This window comes from Astatotilapia calliptera, chromosome 16, assembly GCF_964374335.1.
Source record: "Astatotilapia calliptera chromosome 16, fAstCal68.1, whole genome shotgun sequence".
In the NCBI taxonomy this organism is placed as follows: domain Eukaryota; kingdom Metazoa; phylum Chordata; class Actinopteri; order Cichliformes; family Cichlidae; genus Astatotilapia; species Astatotilapia calliptera.
Window position 1 is genome coordinate 33,983,970 of NC_137437.1, and position 16,503 is coordinate 34,000,472.

Here is a 16,503-nt window from a genome sequence, read left to right on the forward strand (position 1 = left end):
TCTGTTAATAAATGTGTAAGCGTGGGTAAGTACAACTTGGCTCTGTTTAGTCCAAAAATGCAGATTTAGTGCACGAAAGCATAGGTGGTGTAGGGAAATAGGAATGTAGTGTTTGCCGGTGTGTTAGAAGAGGGAGAGTGACTGTAATAAAATGCTCAACATGCCCGAGACTGCCCCCTGATGTCACTGAGAGCCGAGGGAGAGAGAGTGGGAGAGAGAGTGAGTGGGAGGGGACCGGAGGAGCAGAGGGAGGGAGGGAGAGTGGCAGCTGGAGGGCAGAGCAAAACACGTCAGTGAGAGGAGCAGAGAGAGGCGACAGAGTGAGAGACGGACTGTGTGAAAGATCGAGAGGGAGAAAGATTTGTTGTTAGGACCTAACCCAGGCCGGTCTGCTGTGTCTGTGTGCTGCAGTGGACTTGAACGCCATCTCTTCTCACTCGCACTTTTGGCTACAAACGCACTTTCTGTCTCTCTCTCGCTCAGATACTGTACGCCACTCTCAAACGTGCAAGAACAGCGCAGCACGGCATAACTGATGGGTAAGAGCTATTCCTGTTATGCAGAGAATTACTGTTCAAACCGCATGTAGTGAAGTGCTTTATGTTATCCTCGTGTAGCTGTGCTCGGCCGGCTTGTAGGTTTGTTGTGGTTTTCCTTTGTGTAAAGGATGTGTTGTTGGAGTCTTCTTTCACAGAGTTTATTCAGTGCAGTGTGCTGATTGTACATTAAGTGATCAACAGGCGTGCATCTGTTTATGCAGACTCTTGTTTTGCCTGTGGATGTGTTGCTGTGTTACGTATATATGTTCACTTAGGGAGTGAGTGCATGTTCGTGTGTGTGCATGTTCATTTGCTGTGTGTGTGGGTGTGCGGCTTGGAGTAGTGGCAGTGTTTATTGAATGGCACTGATGTATGGAGGCTCGCTCAGCGCAGCCTTTAACTGAATGGAGCAGATGGCAGTGGCTGCGTCTGTCCTTCCGCACAGCCTATTGTGCACATAAGTGTGCATGTGTGGAGCAAAATGCATGGAAGTTAGTGTGTAAGCTCACTGGGACTACTGCTCGACATATAAACAGAAAGGACTGAATGTTAGATTGCATCCCGTATCACCATTTGACTCTGCTGCTGCCTGCCTTGGATCACTTTAATTTATCTCAGTTTACTCCAGCTTTGACATTTAAAATCACAGCGCTGTGACACAGCTAGATAATCTCCTTGAAAAGTGCTAGTATACACTTTTTGTATCTCTTTATCTCCTAACGAGAACACTTTAGTACTAAATGCATTTTGTTTTTTTATAAGTTAATCTGGGGAAATATCGCCAGAGAAAGGAGGAAGCAGAAAAAACCCACAGGTTTTTGGTGGCCATGTTACCATGCTACTGGGACATGCAGCGAGGCATACATCAACAGTCACACCCACCCACCCCGGACTTGACAGTAAAGCACTGAGCTAAATGCACATGCAGATCGTTTGTTGAATCGCTTGCCTACCGTCATTGGTTCACCCTCCACCTCAAGCCCCACCCCTTCTCCACTGTCCGACCAACCACTGGCCACAGTCCCAGCAGTCACCATGGTGTTTGCCTCCCTCCTCTGTGAGCACCTGAGTCTGCTGGGCTCGCAGCCGGTTGACATTATGTCAGCGATTGCTGTTCATTCTAAATTTGTGAGGCTTGTGTTGACATTTGCTCATTCTGTTGGAACTGTGAATGAGTTTGCACTCTTAGTTTCTCATAAGCTGTGAGTAAACATACATGGGAGTGCACAGGAGCCCAGTGGGGCGAGGAACTCCTCTGGGAGTCCTCGTCTATAAATAACTCTGTGTGATCCATAATCTTAGCCTGATTGGGGGGGTGATGATGAGCGGAAGGAGGGAGGGGTACATCGAGGGACACAGTGATGAATGAGGAGATAAGAGAGAGAGAAGAGGAGGCAGAGCCTGGCATTTCAAGAGTTTTGTTTATGTTGGGTTTCGTTGCTTTCAGTCAGGCCGTAGTCATGAACTCTCTCGATCCTGAACGATTTCTACAAAGTAAACACAATTTCCTGTCCAGAGTTTATCTTACGTTTGCCTTTTATAGTTTTAAAGAGACGTCCTGGGGCTTAAGGACATTTAGAGCCAACTTCATTTGTGAATTATTCGAAAAAAGACTTTTTTTTATTTATTACAATTTGCAGTGTTTTGTGCAACAAGGTTGCAAGAACCACAGCAGTAGTCTCCACACGTGCACATATACTCGAGATAGAAATCAGTGCGTAATAATAGCGCTAGTATTTTTATTCGTTTATTTCAGGAAGCATCTGTTAGCATTCATTCTGAATTGCTCATCCAAATCTGCAGCGAGAATCTTTGCATTATCACGTCCGTTGTTGTCGGGGTGAGTCAGCTGTTATGAAAGCACCTCTCCTCCCCGTAAGCCAATGCCATATTCACAGAGTGCGATCAGTGTAAGCTGGGCTAATTACTTCACAGGTGGCTTCTCCCAGGGCTGTATGTCGCCCTGTTTGTCTGCCGCCATTGACAAGGCTTTGTTTACTATAAACATGCCTCTGAGGTTTGTTATTAGGAGAGCTGCTGGTGTTTTTGTCACGGTGCAACTGTAACAGTACTGCGATCCTTGAGAGCCGTGTCAGCTTGACTGTGAACTGTTAGTGACGCAAATATGTTTCCTTGGAGCTCCAAACTTTTGACAGCCCTCTTTTTAATGATCCAAAGCATAATTGTGTCTGGATAATTAAAGAAAATAGTTTCAGCCCCTAAAGATACACAATCCCGACAGCATTACAGTCTTAAGTGCATCTTCTCTCATGTGAGATGCATTTATCCAAGAGGATGAAACCATAGGAGCAAAAACATTCTCTCTGGGCACTGGAACGACTTCTCCGAGTCTGCGCAGTTTGGGTATAGACTGTGTTGGTACATGATCCTTATTTATCTTCCTGTGTCTCTTTGTGTAGCTAACAACACAATCTGTAGCCAGCAATAGCTCTCAGTGCAGTCTTAATGTGGCAGCCCAGTGTGGTTAGCCTCGGAGTAGCTGGTCGAAGCGATGATTATTACACCGCCTCCCTATTTCTCTCCATCTCTGTCTCTTCCTGGCCGTCGGCACTAGTAGCCCCTCAGTTTGAGGATAAGTAGCTGTAATTAGTTTATTTTGCTGCCTGGCTTTAGCCTTGCACTTGGCCATTGATCACAGCTCCGTAAGTGGCCGGCCGTGTTAACATAATAAAACATACAAAGGCATTTGGCTTTTAAAATTGCTTCCCATGTAGACGCACAGAGGTAACCCAGTGCTTCTAAAACACTGTTTGCACAACACAAACCGCACAAAGGAATATGCATCACAGGGACAAGGGTATATTCAGGACCAGCTGCTCCGAGGTGGGGAGAGGGGGACTGCTGTGGCACAAGTTTAGCACCGTTTTTGGGTAAAAATTATTTTGGTTCTTTGGCGCATGTTTTTGGCTGAGAAACTCGCTCTGCTGTGTTTGAATCGTGGCACTAAGTGTCAGCTTGTTGGCAAAACGTGTGTGTCTGATAAGTTTCATGTGTTAGTTTACTAATCTGTGCTGCGAAAACACGAGTTGCTCCATATTTCATTTCAGGTCATGCGAGACAGCTGCGTTTGTTGTTTTATTGTTTAGTAATAAACATCTAAGGATTCCATAGGGTTGCATGAAAGTTTGGATAGCTGAATTTGTACTTTGCTGTGAAGTGATCGTGTGTGTGTGTGTGTGTGTGTGTGTGTGTGTGTGTGTGTGTGTGTGTGTGTGTGTGTGTGTGTGTGTGTTTGAGTGTTTGAGAGCGTGTGCCAGAGGCCTGTTTACAGGACATTTGTGCCACTCACCTAAGTTCATGTGGAAACATTTACAGTTGAGGTGGCATTAATTGAGGTCCAGCTCCATTCATGTTTGTCACCACTGATTGTCAAACAAAACGTTTTGTTTTGTTTGACCTTGATGTTTATTGCTTATTAAATATGTGTGTAAACAGCTGACATGTTTGTGTAAATGTTTGCGTGAGAGGCGAGAAGGGGGCTGAATTTGAACATGGTTCAGTGCGGCTGGCTTTGTTTGGATAACATGGTTGATTGGGACCGACTCTTTACTCAACATGGCAGTCACTGTGGTCCTCTAATGAGGCTCCTGCATGTAGACACAGATGACTCACCCGTCACAGTAAATGCTGCTAAATTCACCTGGCGTTATGTTTTTTTTAAGAGCAGCAAGAGTGGCGCAGCTGGATGGTAAACTCTTAAGTCTTTAAATAAACCTCCACCCTTGCCTAATTAATTCTAAGCCTAGTCCTTTTCATCTTTTCCAACTGAAGGATTTAACAGAACTTCTAATGTCCAGCCTATAAACAAGTCCCTGCAAGAGCAGTGATACAACCAAACACACACACGTGTGCACCAGCGAAGCACCAGCAAGTCTGGCCTAGCCACACCCTTCTTCTCTCCCATGCTGTCCCATTGGGTGGTGTCAAGTTTCTCCCCGCACTGAAAACCTGCCCAGTACCAAAGATGTCATTGGACCTTTCCTGCAAGTAACTGCAACTTCATCGCCACCTCATTGGCCACCAGGGATGCCAGAACATCCACGATAGGCTGGGGAGCCTTCGCGCTGGTTTTAGGTTATTGATCGCTGGTGGAGGGCTTGGCGTGGTGCAAGCTGCTTCTCCACACAGCAGATATTGATCCGAGTAGACCAAATGGTGCACGTGAGGTTTTGATGTATAAGTCAGAATTTACTTGCATAGATAAAAGGTTTATTTCAAAAACTGAATCTGCAATTTGGATTGAATGGAGTAGCGTGCTAATGGTGTTTGATCACAGCATGTTTTATTCAAAGATCAAGGCACAGAATTTGATTTTTTTTCTCGTTTCCCTGGTGTGCTACTTTTTGTGTGTAAGCTGCTGTGTTGTTTGCTTGTAGAGAACTAATCTGATTGCACTCGTACCCTGAGCTGTTGCATGACAAGCAGGGCATTACCTTTCATTTACCATGGGGCCCTGTGCGACCTCGCTGGATTATTCATATAAAGCAGATTAAATGATGCAGACTGAGTAAATCATAAAGGAAGCAACAACAGATGGGTCTTTACGGTTTATTCCTGCCTGCTAATATTTTAACACCTTGTCGTGAGGTTTAAAAAGTCGATTCCTGCGACCTTTTTCTTTACGGTGTCACGTCTGAAGTCGTGACGGCTGTGACACAAGCAGTTCTGCTCACACACACACACGGTAACAAACCGAAACGCAGACACGCACAAATCCTTGCTGTGAAATTCATGTTGGGGTGGGATGGGCGGTGTTTTCGCTCTCTGATGTTTGTATGGATTTACATAAACACGTTTTCTCCCTCTGCCGCTTACACTGATGCTCTGATGATCTCCGGCTTTCAAAATCTCAGACACATTTTATGCTTTCGCTGTGTCCCTAATGCTCTTATCTGCTGTGTACAGCTATAAAAACAGACTTAAGTTCTCAGTGCTAACGTTACAAGCAGCCGCGAGCACCATGAAGTGTAATGAAGAGTGCAGCTGGCACGGCCACAGAGTTTGGACATCTGATGTAACAAGTGTCCGTCTGTCTCATTTGGATCAAAGAGGACATGATGTTTTGGCTGCTATTAAATGAACTTAAGATGATCTTTAAATAATTACAAATTTAATGTGAACATATAATAAAATTTCCTGCTCACTGTTCCCTGCTGTTTCAGTGGACGTGAGCACAGCGGCGCTGCCCTCCACCGCCACAGCCATCCTTCCCATGGATCTGCGCATAGTGGACCACGCTCACCACCACCAGCAGCAGCCCTCCTTTGGCTTGGTTCCTCCACCCCACCCCACGCCACCCACCTCCACGTCTACTGAGACAGGCCGCGGACCAGTCATTAGTAAGTCTCCGCTTATCTTGCGGCATTCCAGCCCGTAGATGTAGATGCGCTGAGTAATCGCGTCTCCAAAACCTCCCACAGGCCAGCAGGAGCAGCACCTGCAGCAGGAGCTGGTGGCTCTTAAACACAAGCAGCAGCTCCAGAGGCAGCTACTCATCGCAGAGTTTCAGAGGCAACATGAACAGCTATCACGACAACATGAAGCCCAGATGCAGGAGCATGTCAAGGTGAGGTGTTGTGATGAAGATGGAGAGGAGAAAATTTCCTCTCCTCCCTTCTGTGTGTGTGTGTGTGTGTGTGTGTGTGTGTGTGTGTGTGTGTGTGTGTGTGTGTGTGTGTGTGTGTGTGTGTGAGAAAGCTGGATGGGGGTGAGGCGGGAAATCTTCCTCGGATACTGTAGAGCTGTACTCAGCAGAAATATGCCTGGTGAAGGGCAAACAGAAACAAATTGAATTTAAGTGTGTATGCTGGTGTAATCTGATCTAGTGCTGGTACGTTTTTCAGCAAATCACCCAGCTCAAAACGCCCCAAAAAACCTGACTGTGTTGCCATGACCACAAAACCAAAAGGTAACAACGACTGTCATTTTGGCCTGACTGCATCTCTAACGGGCGTAGCTACCTCGATGCCACCCGCTTTGAACCTGGATGTGACAGCAGAGTGACCGTGAAACCCTCATCCTTACTGGCTAGTGACACACAGGTCGTTACAGGTTGCTTGCCAACAAGTATATTCCGGATAATCCAATATAAAATAAAATAACAAAAATGAGTGACTGAGCCCATAAATTCATCAGGAGAGTGTTTACAGAGAACCGTTTCCCCATAGACTTCTGTAGGACTGGAACCACAGCTGTCGCCCCCTTGTGGCCATTAAAAATAATGCCATTCTATATTAGCTTTGCTTTTCAGACTCAGTCTTTCTTGCTTTCTGTGATGTTATTTATTTATCTGCAGATCACCATGGCTAAGTCCTTTCAGCTCATACTGATTCTTCTTTACTCTCCTCGTCCTTCTCTCAGCACCAACAGGAGTTACTGGCGCTCAAGCATCAACAAGAACTGTTGGAGCACCACAGAAAGATGGAGCAACAACGTCACGAGGAGCAGCTGGAGAAGCAGCAGCGGGAACACAAACTCCAACAGCTCAAAAACAAGGAGAGGGGACAAGAGAGTGAGTAGCGACTGCCACAGAGAATTATTTTTAAAGAAAGCGACCAAGAGATCTTCATCAAAAATGTGCACAGTGTTACTGTAAGAAGGTAACGTATGGCCAAAATAGTCAGTTCAGTGCTTGGATTTACTCCGCAGTGGGATCAAAGGTGTTATGAACAAAGTCTTCGTGTTCGACCGAGCGCATATTTGCTCTGCTGTGCGCTGCCAACATCTGCTGTACCTGTGCAGAAACACTGTGCCATATTATCACAGCAGGTGTCAGAGGAGCTTGGCCCTCGCAGCCCCTCTGTCACAGCACCTGCAGTTACAGCACAGCAGTCAGAACAGCCTGACCTCACACATTCACCGCAGGGAATATCATAATAAGACAGCCAAGACGGGGTTAGAGGGGCGAGACGTCGTGCAGAAAGACGTGTCGTCAGTTTTTCTACAGGCGGACTGATTGTGAAATAAAATGACAGCAATAAAGCTGAACCAGGCAATGTTCTCTCTCTCTCTTTATTCCCTTTAAACATATTTCTTGGTCTGGTATCATTTCTTTAGACATCATTGCATCAGTTATTTAATCTCTGTGCTCACCAATAACAACTGGGACAGAGCAAGATCATCTCTATTGTTTCCTCTACTCAAAATATTCGAACTCTCCTTTAAAATAAAATGTGATTCCTTATTATTTTAGCAGCATCAAGCTAATTGTGTTTCTAATTGTTACAGCTAAATAGTACTCGTATGAAAGACTCACTGCGTAATTGACTTTGAATTTCCTTGTTGAATGGCGCTTTGTTTATAAACTTGCCCTTTCGATGACATTTCTGAGCCACACTTTACTAAATTGCTTCTTCACTTGTACTTATACTTGAATCAGTCTTGTAATATAGGAAATATGCATCCATCCATGCTGCTGTGTGTTTGTGCGCATTTTCATGTCTGTAAATGAACAAAACGAGGTTTTGGATACGACCGTAAATAAATAAATAAATATATACACACACACACACACACACACACACACACACACACACACACACACACACACACACACACACACACACACACACACACACAGTGTATGGACCCCCACTTTTCAGAGCCATTATTTTTTTCCAGTAATGCCCTTTTTCTCAATCATTCTGCGCTGAGCAGAGTGAGCCTACAGTTTGACGTCTATGGAAAAAGCATTGGGTTGCAAACAGAGGAAGCTTTGTTAAGTACTGCACTAAATTGCATCTGAGGCAGTCTCATAAAAGCCAATTTGCTTCAGTGGCAAAGCAGACATTTTGGGATGTCAGCACTTCCAGCTGCACCATGATTTAGGGAACATGTATTAGCTGTTGTCATTTTCACACAGTGAATTTACCACTTCTGCTCTGAGGCTCGACACGTCACCTGTTATCACTCCTACTGTCACATTCTAATGAAAACACACCTCTACTCTATTCTCTACTTTCTGAAACCAGTTTTTTAAGCCCGGCTTCCCTCGCTCTTCATCTCTCCTTCCCTCTCACCTGCCTCTGTCTCCCTCCCTTGATAATTTGTTTGTTGCTGTGAGAGGAGGTTGGTAATTGAGGAGAGACCAGGAGCGGAGTGAAACTCGTGATGCACGTCTTCGAGGCAGGTTACGTAGCGCTGCAGTGGTCTCAGTGGGATTTCAGTGACACTCTAATGCAAGATTGTGCACTCTGATTGTAGAACTCAGATTGCCATTATCTGTCAAAGTATGGATGGATGTAGTTATAATCTTCCTAGTGTCACAGACTGGAGAATATGGCAGCAGCTCTCGTAGGGCAAAAGGTTCTTTGTGTTTTGGTTGGGAAGGACGTGGCTGTGCTGAAAAATGTTCGCTTGCTTACTGTTCTGCCCGTCTCTGTGTTGCTGTGCAGGTGCAGTCGCCAGTACAGAGGTAAAGATGCGACTTCAGGAGTTTGTCCTGAACAAAAAGAAAGCCTTGGCTCAGCGAAACCTAAACCACTGTCTGCCCAGTGACCCACGCTACTGGTATGGGTGAGTGTCATTGTTTTTGCACACGTTCTGCAACAACCGCGTCACAATTTGTGGAGGAATTCCTGAATATCTGTTTGGCTGCACTCGGAGTGTAAGTAGTGAAAGTGAATTTCTGAGTGTTGCATGTTTTTTTTTTTTTTTTTGTTTGTTTGTTTTTGCCAGTTCATCTCAGTGAATAAACATTTTACCACAAATGCATTGCATTAATTGCCAACTTGACCCAATTCGGTGGAAAACTGATAGCAGACTAAATTAATCTTATTGCTGTTTTGTTGCTGTCTTGGCACAAAGTCAGTTTGAAGATGGTGGCTGCCCGCGAGCAGTCACAGACTTCCCCCACCTTCAAACCAACCATTTCAAGTTCATTGCACACGGAGGTTGCAATGAATCTCCAACCACTGTGTTCCTTATTGTGACTGTACCATTGTGAACGTGGTGCCGGGGTTACCACCGTCCATCTGTGTGGAGTTTTGATGTCCTCCTCCTCCTTCTTCCTTCTAAAGTCAAACATTTTAAAGATGAAAGAATTTTAGAGCAATTTCTTCACACGGGTCAGGAATTAAATGACAAACCCCTGAGCCCTACACTGATGGCTCTGTTATACCGCGGTCCACTTTTCTACTTCTGATAGAAATCAGGATGCGACGTTTTGGATTAACATGTCATTAACAGCTCTCGCTGCCACCATCAGACTGGTCTTTCATACATCAGGTGGTTTAATATAGACTTTGTAGATTGATTGAAGTGAAAAGACTTTGTTTTAAATGCTTTATGTTGACTTCTTTTAAAACATTTTCACATCAGTATTTCAATAACCTTAATATTCAGAGCTATGAAACATCAGCATGTCATATTTCTCATGCATTTACGAGAGTTTGGTTGCTGCTTTTTTTTTTTTTTTAATCTAAGCAAAAAAAGAATCGACACTAGGAAAAATATCAAACATAAAAACCAGTGATGAGCAACATGAAAGTCTCTCATCATCCTGGCTTTGCAAACATGGCGAACCCCGTGGTGTTATGAACTCCTGTTGTGTAGGCGTCTGTCATTGATGTGCTTTTGTGTTCACATCAAATTTCCAACATCAGCATTAGCCTCTCTGAGTCGAGCTGCAGAGAAAACGTTGAAGCGATGAGGCTTTTTTTCCTGTCAGTGTTTGTTGTCAGTGATTGACAGCTAGCTCTCTTTGAGGTGTGTGCGCATGTTTGAAGTGGGCAGAGAGAAAAGACAATGGCACCTCTCCTGTGCTTTAAATATTTGAAGAGGCTTTAAGCAGTCAAACATTTCTGCCAAGGCAGGAGATGATGGAATAATCAGGAGGACTGTGCTGCCAGTCGCTATAAATCACGCTTATCACGGTTTCCCCTTTCTTTAGGGTTCTCTCCGTTTGTTTGACCTGTTGGCATTCTCCTCACTTCTCTCATGCGTGTATTCCCTCTCTGTTTCACCTCTGCCTCTGTGCATTTTCAGCCCGTTTACTTTCCTAAAATGGAAAAAAAAGGTTTTCAGCTTTCAGGCTTTGTCCCTCTAGCTTTACCTCTTTCTTCCTTCCACCCACGTCATTGTCCACGCTCTGACGTGTCTAGCTGACTTTGGAGAGAAGACACAAGCTTGTGTGTGGGTATGCAAGTATCAAAAGTCACGTATAGTAATAGATTGAGCTGGGAATGTGTCGTGTGTACAAAGCCGGCGGAGCAGAGTTTCCGCATTCATGTAGCACGTTATACTGATACTGTTTAGTGTTTTTAATCGTCTATTTTGTGTTGTTTTTTTTGTTTTTTTGCAGAAAAACTCAGCATAGCTCTTTGGACCAGAGCTCACCTCCACAAACGGCACTGTCAGCGTACAACCATCCCATGCTGGGCACATACGACTCCAAAGATGACTTCCCTCTCCGCAAAACCGGTACAGAAGGCTTTGCTGAAGTTGTGTTGATTGTTGACATTCTCCACACTTCCACAGTGCTGCACTGATCTTCCTTCTTCCTCATTTAGCAACGTGAAAGTTTTGTCTTACCGGTTATCAACCACATGAAAAATTACGGGAGCTCTTAAAATTGTTGTTTAAAAAGATAACACGGAAGATTGAAGATAATAGAGCCCTCTGTTTGCTTAGTAGTCCGTTAGCTTAGCATTGCGTGAGGACTGGAGGCGGAGTCTGTCTAGACACACACTAGATTTTGCTGTTTTGGGTTTGGTTTTTTTATGAAAAGCCAAAGTAGAAATGACAACAATGGGCAGGTTGTCAAGCAACCAGCACAAACTCAAAGATAAGAGACCTGAAATGGTTCTGAAAAAACATTTGTCTTGGTTTCAAGGTCTTACAGTAAATGTGAGTGGAAACATTTTTGTTTACGGTCAGCTTCTCCTTAGAAAAACTCTGTAGGCTGTTTGCATTCTTTAAGATTTTAACCCAGTCATTCGGTCACACGTCTTCACAGACACCATGGATCGCTCCGGTCAACAAAACAGCGCTGAAGGAAATGTAAAACAAACTTACTGCCTTTTGGTTGCATCAGATTCTGTCCATCTGTCCATATTAAGCACAGCCAAGCTGTGATTATTCACTTAGCGTCAGCAGCTGCTTTGGCCGTATCACTGGCTGCTTTCACAGCTGGAGGCCAAACTCTGTGTACTCTGCACTCTTGCCCACCTGCTGCGCATTGGAGGCAGGAATGATTTTTCCTGGCACACAAACTCACACTGCGAGTTTCAACTTTCAGGGACACTTTATGTAATTCAGGAATTTTCCCCTGAGAAATATCCACAACTTAAAAATTCTTCCCACTGAGCACTGACACAAAGCTTAATGAGGAGTTAATTATATATCAGAGCGCGCGTGCAAAGACCTCTTTAAGATAAGTGTTTTGGATTTTAAGGTATTTCTGCTTGCGCGATATAACCAGAGAAAGAGATGGAAAACTCGATTGCGTATAGACATACAGATACGGCTACTGAGGAACTGTTGTGTCAGAAGTGAGCAGGACTGGCTGAAGTGAATATGTGAACTGTGTTCGGAGGAAGTGAGTGAAAGCAGTCGCCGCAGTCGTGCACTCTGCTGACGCTGGAGCTGTCACACATGACGTTTTTGCCCTATTATGTTCACTGAATGTGCATTAAAAATTATTTTTTGACTAGCAAGTTCAGGCACACAGTATATTCCAAAAGGGGCTCATTGTCCAAGTATGGAGGGCTTTGTGGTAATGACTCTCAGAACACAGAAGGCCACTTTGAACGCTATGGCAGGAAGTCTGCAAGGCCTTCACGACAGAGGCAGACTTGTCATGCTGACCCCATTTCTCCCTGTCTCTTTCATACGAGATCACACACTGACATTCCCATAACACACTTTGCACTAATGTCGAAGCATGCAGGATATCCGCGTGCAATTCAGAACTTTCCTTTTTCCTTCTTTTATCCTGCTCGGCTTTACATTTTGACACTCCTTTATGAGCTGCATGTCTCTGGTGACTGTAGTCAGGAAGGTCACGTCCTAGCTTCGAGTTTAACTGCGTTCTTTATTGCTCCTGTCTAACCCCAGGATGAACACTTAGCACTTCTACATATTAAACTAAACAAAAGGTAAATCAAGCAAAAGACTGACTGTTCGTGATGTTGCTGGAATGTGAATTGGTTGCGCTATGCTCTTATGGGTCGCTCTGGTATGTTACAAATGGCGGTAAAATAGCTGAATTGTAAAAATGACTCCATTCTTTCATTCTCGCTTCTCATATACGGCTCGGCTGTCGCTGGTTTTAACAGTTGTGTCTCCCCTGAGAAAACCTCAGTGTTTATAATCAAAGGGAAACTGTTGGCGAGCTCTTTGGTGTCTTATGTTCATATTTATTTAATGTGCCCGCAAGAAATCTTTTCTTGAATTATGGTTTTTAATCACAATGCTGTCTTTTCATGCCATAAAATGGCTTTAGTGAACTGCTTAATCAAAGTTGATTGACTTTATTTTATTTTTATTTTTTGTAGAACACATGCAAATGAGACAAAGGCTTGTCTATATGTCTTTGTGTCTGTGTCCATCTAATCCATTTATCTAATGTAGATCCACATATGATGTTTCTCGGAAGCTCAGTTGATGAGTTTCAGCAAACTGCTCTATTGATTTCCATAAACCTCCCTCCCTCCCCTTGGCACAGCAGCATGGCTTCCCCCGGCTTGACTCCTTTAGCCCGGGACTCCTCTGTCAAAACAAATGAGCATCTGATCAATATGTTTTAGATCTGAGAACCGGTTTCCCCGTCACCTCCCTATTAAAATATTAAATACCACATATGCAGATGTTTAATCTGAGATATAATGGATAACTTGAAGTGTAAGGGATCAGTTTTTGTCCTGTTCCGTGAACAGGAAACCATCAGCACGATTCATATAGCCACGTGACGTCAGGGAGTCTTGATGCATGGTCAAGCATCCAGGTAGGACGTTTCTAGAATTTTATCTGGATGTTTTGAAGGGGTGATAAAAGATATAAAATGTGCCTTAAATTCAAATATGTTATGCCATATCACATTTATCATGCTCGGACTGTTGGTTTTTAAAGTATGTGTTATATAGGTTATAAAAGTCCTTCTGGTCCCATCTATTATCACACCTACAAGGCCACACAGTTATGCTGCCTAATGTCCTGCTCTGGTGGGAGATTATCTAAATCTGAAAAAAAGAAAAACAAAATCGAGGCAGTACTGTAACAAGCAGTGTGTCCATGAAGAGTCAACAATAAGGAGCAGGAGAGGAAATAATTCCAGAGAAATGGGCTCTTAGACTAAGCCAAAGAAAGAAGGGCATGGATGGAGGTGAAGGAGGCACAAAAGGCTGCAATAAAACGCTATCATCAGCAGAAAAAAGAACAGTCTGGGCCCTCTGCAGCGAGTGTGTTCGCACGTGTGCACACTGGTGTGCTTCTGCCCAGTCGGCATTAACACCCTTCAAAGTCACTGTGTCCTGAGGTGAACACTCCCATTGTGAATGGTGCCCAGCAAAGACATACACCCTGCTTCACCCTCCTTCCTCGTCTCTTTAACGTCCTTCTAATCTCCAGCTTGTCCTTCGGTAGCGGTCGCACTCTAGCCGCTCCCTTTAGCACTCCATATCGTAATAACTCTCACACACAAAAAACAACCTTGAATGCGTATCTCTTGTGTCTGCTGTAACTACCTTTGTGGTTCTTTCTTCTCAGTTTCCATCGCCTGGCTGCTCATGTACACAATCTACAGACCAGAGGGATTTTTGATTGCAGAAACTTTTTGGTCTATTTTTAGTCTGATTATAGTTCAAATCCTACTGACCAATCGTGTTTGAGCAAGCTTGCAGGGAGGTAAACGCTCCAGTTTGAGAGCAACAGAGTGGCTCAGAAACATCGGCTAGCATCTGATGACTATTTAGCTTTTTCTTAGTTATTACTAATGTATCAGTAAACAAGCAGGGGCATGTGACTCAGTCCACAGGTAGACCTTTGATGGAGGTGGATCAGCTCAGTTTCTCATAGGTTCTCAGCACACGGTTATCTTACTCTTGCCAGTATTTAAACGAATAATTGAATCGTGTTTAAACCAGACAGAGTCAGTCAGGTAAACCAGTTATGTTGAATGCTTTCTTTTATGACAGCTACAAACTTCATCAGTGAATGCTGGCATTCATACAAAGATAACACTGATTGCCTTTTTTAATGGCTGAGAACTACACAAAGGCCAACTTTTGTTCTGTTTTGTTGATTAAATCAGAGATTATTAAAGCAGAGAAAATCTGACGTGCAGTTATTATCGGGTTTTTTTGTCAGTTATCATTATCGTGTCAGCACTGAAAGAATGGTCAGGCTGTTACAGTTCAGCATGTCATAGTCTAAAATATAACTTTAATGCACTGCGCTCCTTTTCTCACAGGCTTCACTCTCCCAGGGTCTCCTCCTGTTAAACTAATGCATAGCATTTTATCCTCAGTCTCCCCGTCCCTCTTAACAAAGACTTTGGAAGAGTGCCCTCCACTAAGAAGGTCTTTTTTAAATAATTGACTTTCATAAGTTCTGCAGCACTGTTCCCCTTAAAATTGAGAGTGCATTTGAAAAAGTACTTAGACATTATAGATTCATGATAGTTTATCTCATCCCCGCTGACCAGGTGGTATAATGAAAGCTAGCACCTCTTTGAAGTACATTAAAACTTGGTGCATTATCCTACTTTGATTAGCATTCTAGGGGCCAGAGGGTTTGTAATGACCCAGAATAATTCTTCTGCTGCAGAATAAATCTCCACATTACACAAAGAATCAATCGCTTCCACTTGGCTGTACCAAAAAGCCCCGCCTCCTTCTCTGAGGCTAATGAATGAGGCATGGTCTGTTTGATACTAGGTCAGGGGACGAGCATAGGGTCAACTGGTGGTCAACCGTCCTGCTTTACCTAAGGGAACGGAAGGAAGCCAGTGGAGTAGAGAATAAATCTGCCTTTGTTTGGTAAACTGCCTACAACAGAGACACCAAAGCAGCACTGCGCAGAAAATGTCAAGCGCGGATGGTGACATGACAGGAATCCCGGATATACCGTACGCCTGCCTCTGACAAGCCTCTGCACCTCATGTAGCGCCTTCCCACACCACACACAGCATTTGCGTAGTAACCTAATTGAAAACACTGTCAGTTTTCTTTTCATTTTTCGTGTTTGTATTAAATTGGAAGTGTCTGGAAACAAGCAGTGTTCATTAGCAGAGCGTGAAGGCAGCATCATTAAGCGTGGGGTCAAGGAAAATACCATTTGGCTGCTTCCCCTGGTGTTGCACCGCTTCCCGCTGTCACATGATGATGGCAAACCTCAGCTCCCAAATATGTCAGCCAGTGCATACAGTGTGGTCTATAGGGACAAGCTCATTAGCACCGCTACACGCCAACAAACGAGCTCCCACTCGTGTGACCCACAAATCTGAGGGCCAGACTGCCAGGTTAGAGAAACTGTGTAAACTGTAAGTCATTTATGGGGCGAGCTTGAGCTGTAACACATTTTATTTTTAGAAATGGTGTTTTAGTTGGAAATTAAAGGCCTCTAGCCCTGTCGCAGCTCAGCTATTTCAGTTATAGACATTACAAACAGACATGAGTTTAAGTCAAAGAAAGTCTGATTTACTTTAGGATGTAACATTTTAGCGTCTTTACATTGCAATATGAAATTCTTTGAGGTGACAGTTGTAGTGACACTAAATCGTTTAAACTGGATTGAAATGTATGGACATTTGTGTCTTTTCAGCCTCTGAGCCCAACCTAAAGCTTCGTTCTCGGCTAAAACAGAAGGTGACGGAGCGTCGCAGCAGCCCTCTGCTCCGTAGGAAAGATGGACCCCTTGCTACTGTTAAGAAGCGTCCCCTAGACGTCGCTGGTAAGGACTCCTGTCACTGTTGTTTTAAGGTGCTATCACAAATAGTCACCCAGTT

At 44.1% G+C, this 16,503-nt stretch overlaps 1 protein-coding gene across 3 annotated transcripts in view; it reads left to right on the top strand.

Annotated features, from left to right (window-relative positions):
- hdac4 (histone deacetylase 4) overlaps positions 1-16,503 on the top strand; it is a 121,069-nt gene that overhangs the window by 70,125 nt on the left and 34,441 nt on the right. For 2 of the 3 annotated variants that reach the window (XM_026144284.2, XM_026144285.2), the window contains 6 exons: positions 5,723-5,899; positions 5,981-6,126; positions 6,921-7,071; positions 8,954-9,074; positions 10,861-10,979; positions 16,320-16,448. In XM_026144284.2, the coding sequence (XP_026000069.2) occupies positions 5,723-5,899; positions 5,981-6,126; positions 6,921-7,071; positions 8,954-9,074; positions 10,861-10,979; positions 16,320-16,448 (843 nt within the window). Of the gene's footprint in view, positions 1-247; positions 540-5,722; positions 5,900-5,980; positions 6,127-6,920; positions 7,072-8,953; positions 9,075-10,860; positions 10,980-16,319; positions 16,449-16,503 lie in introns of those variants that run through there. The other variant, XM_026144286.2, reaches the window with a different exon arrangement.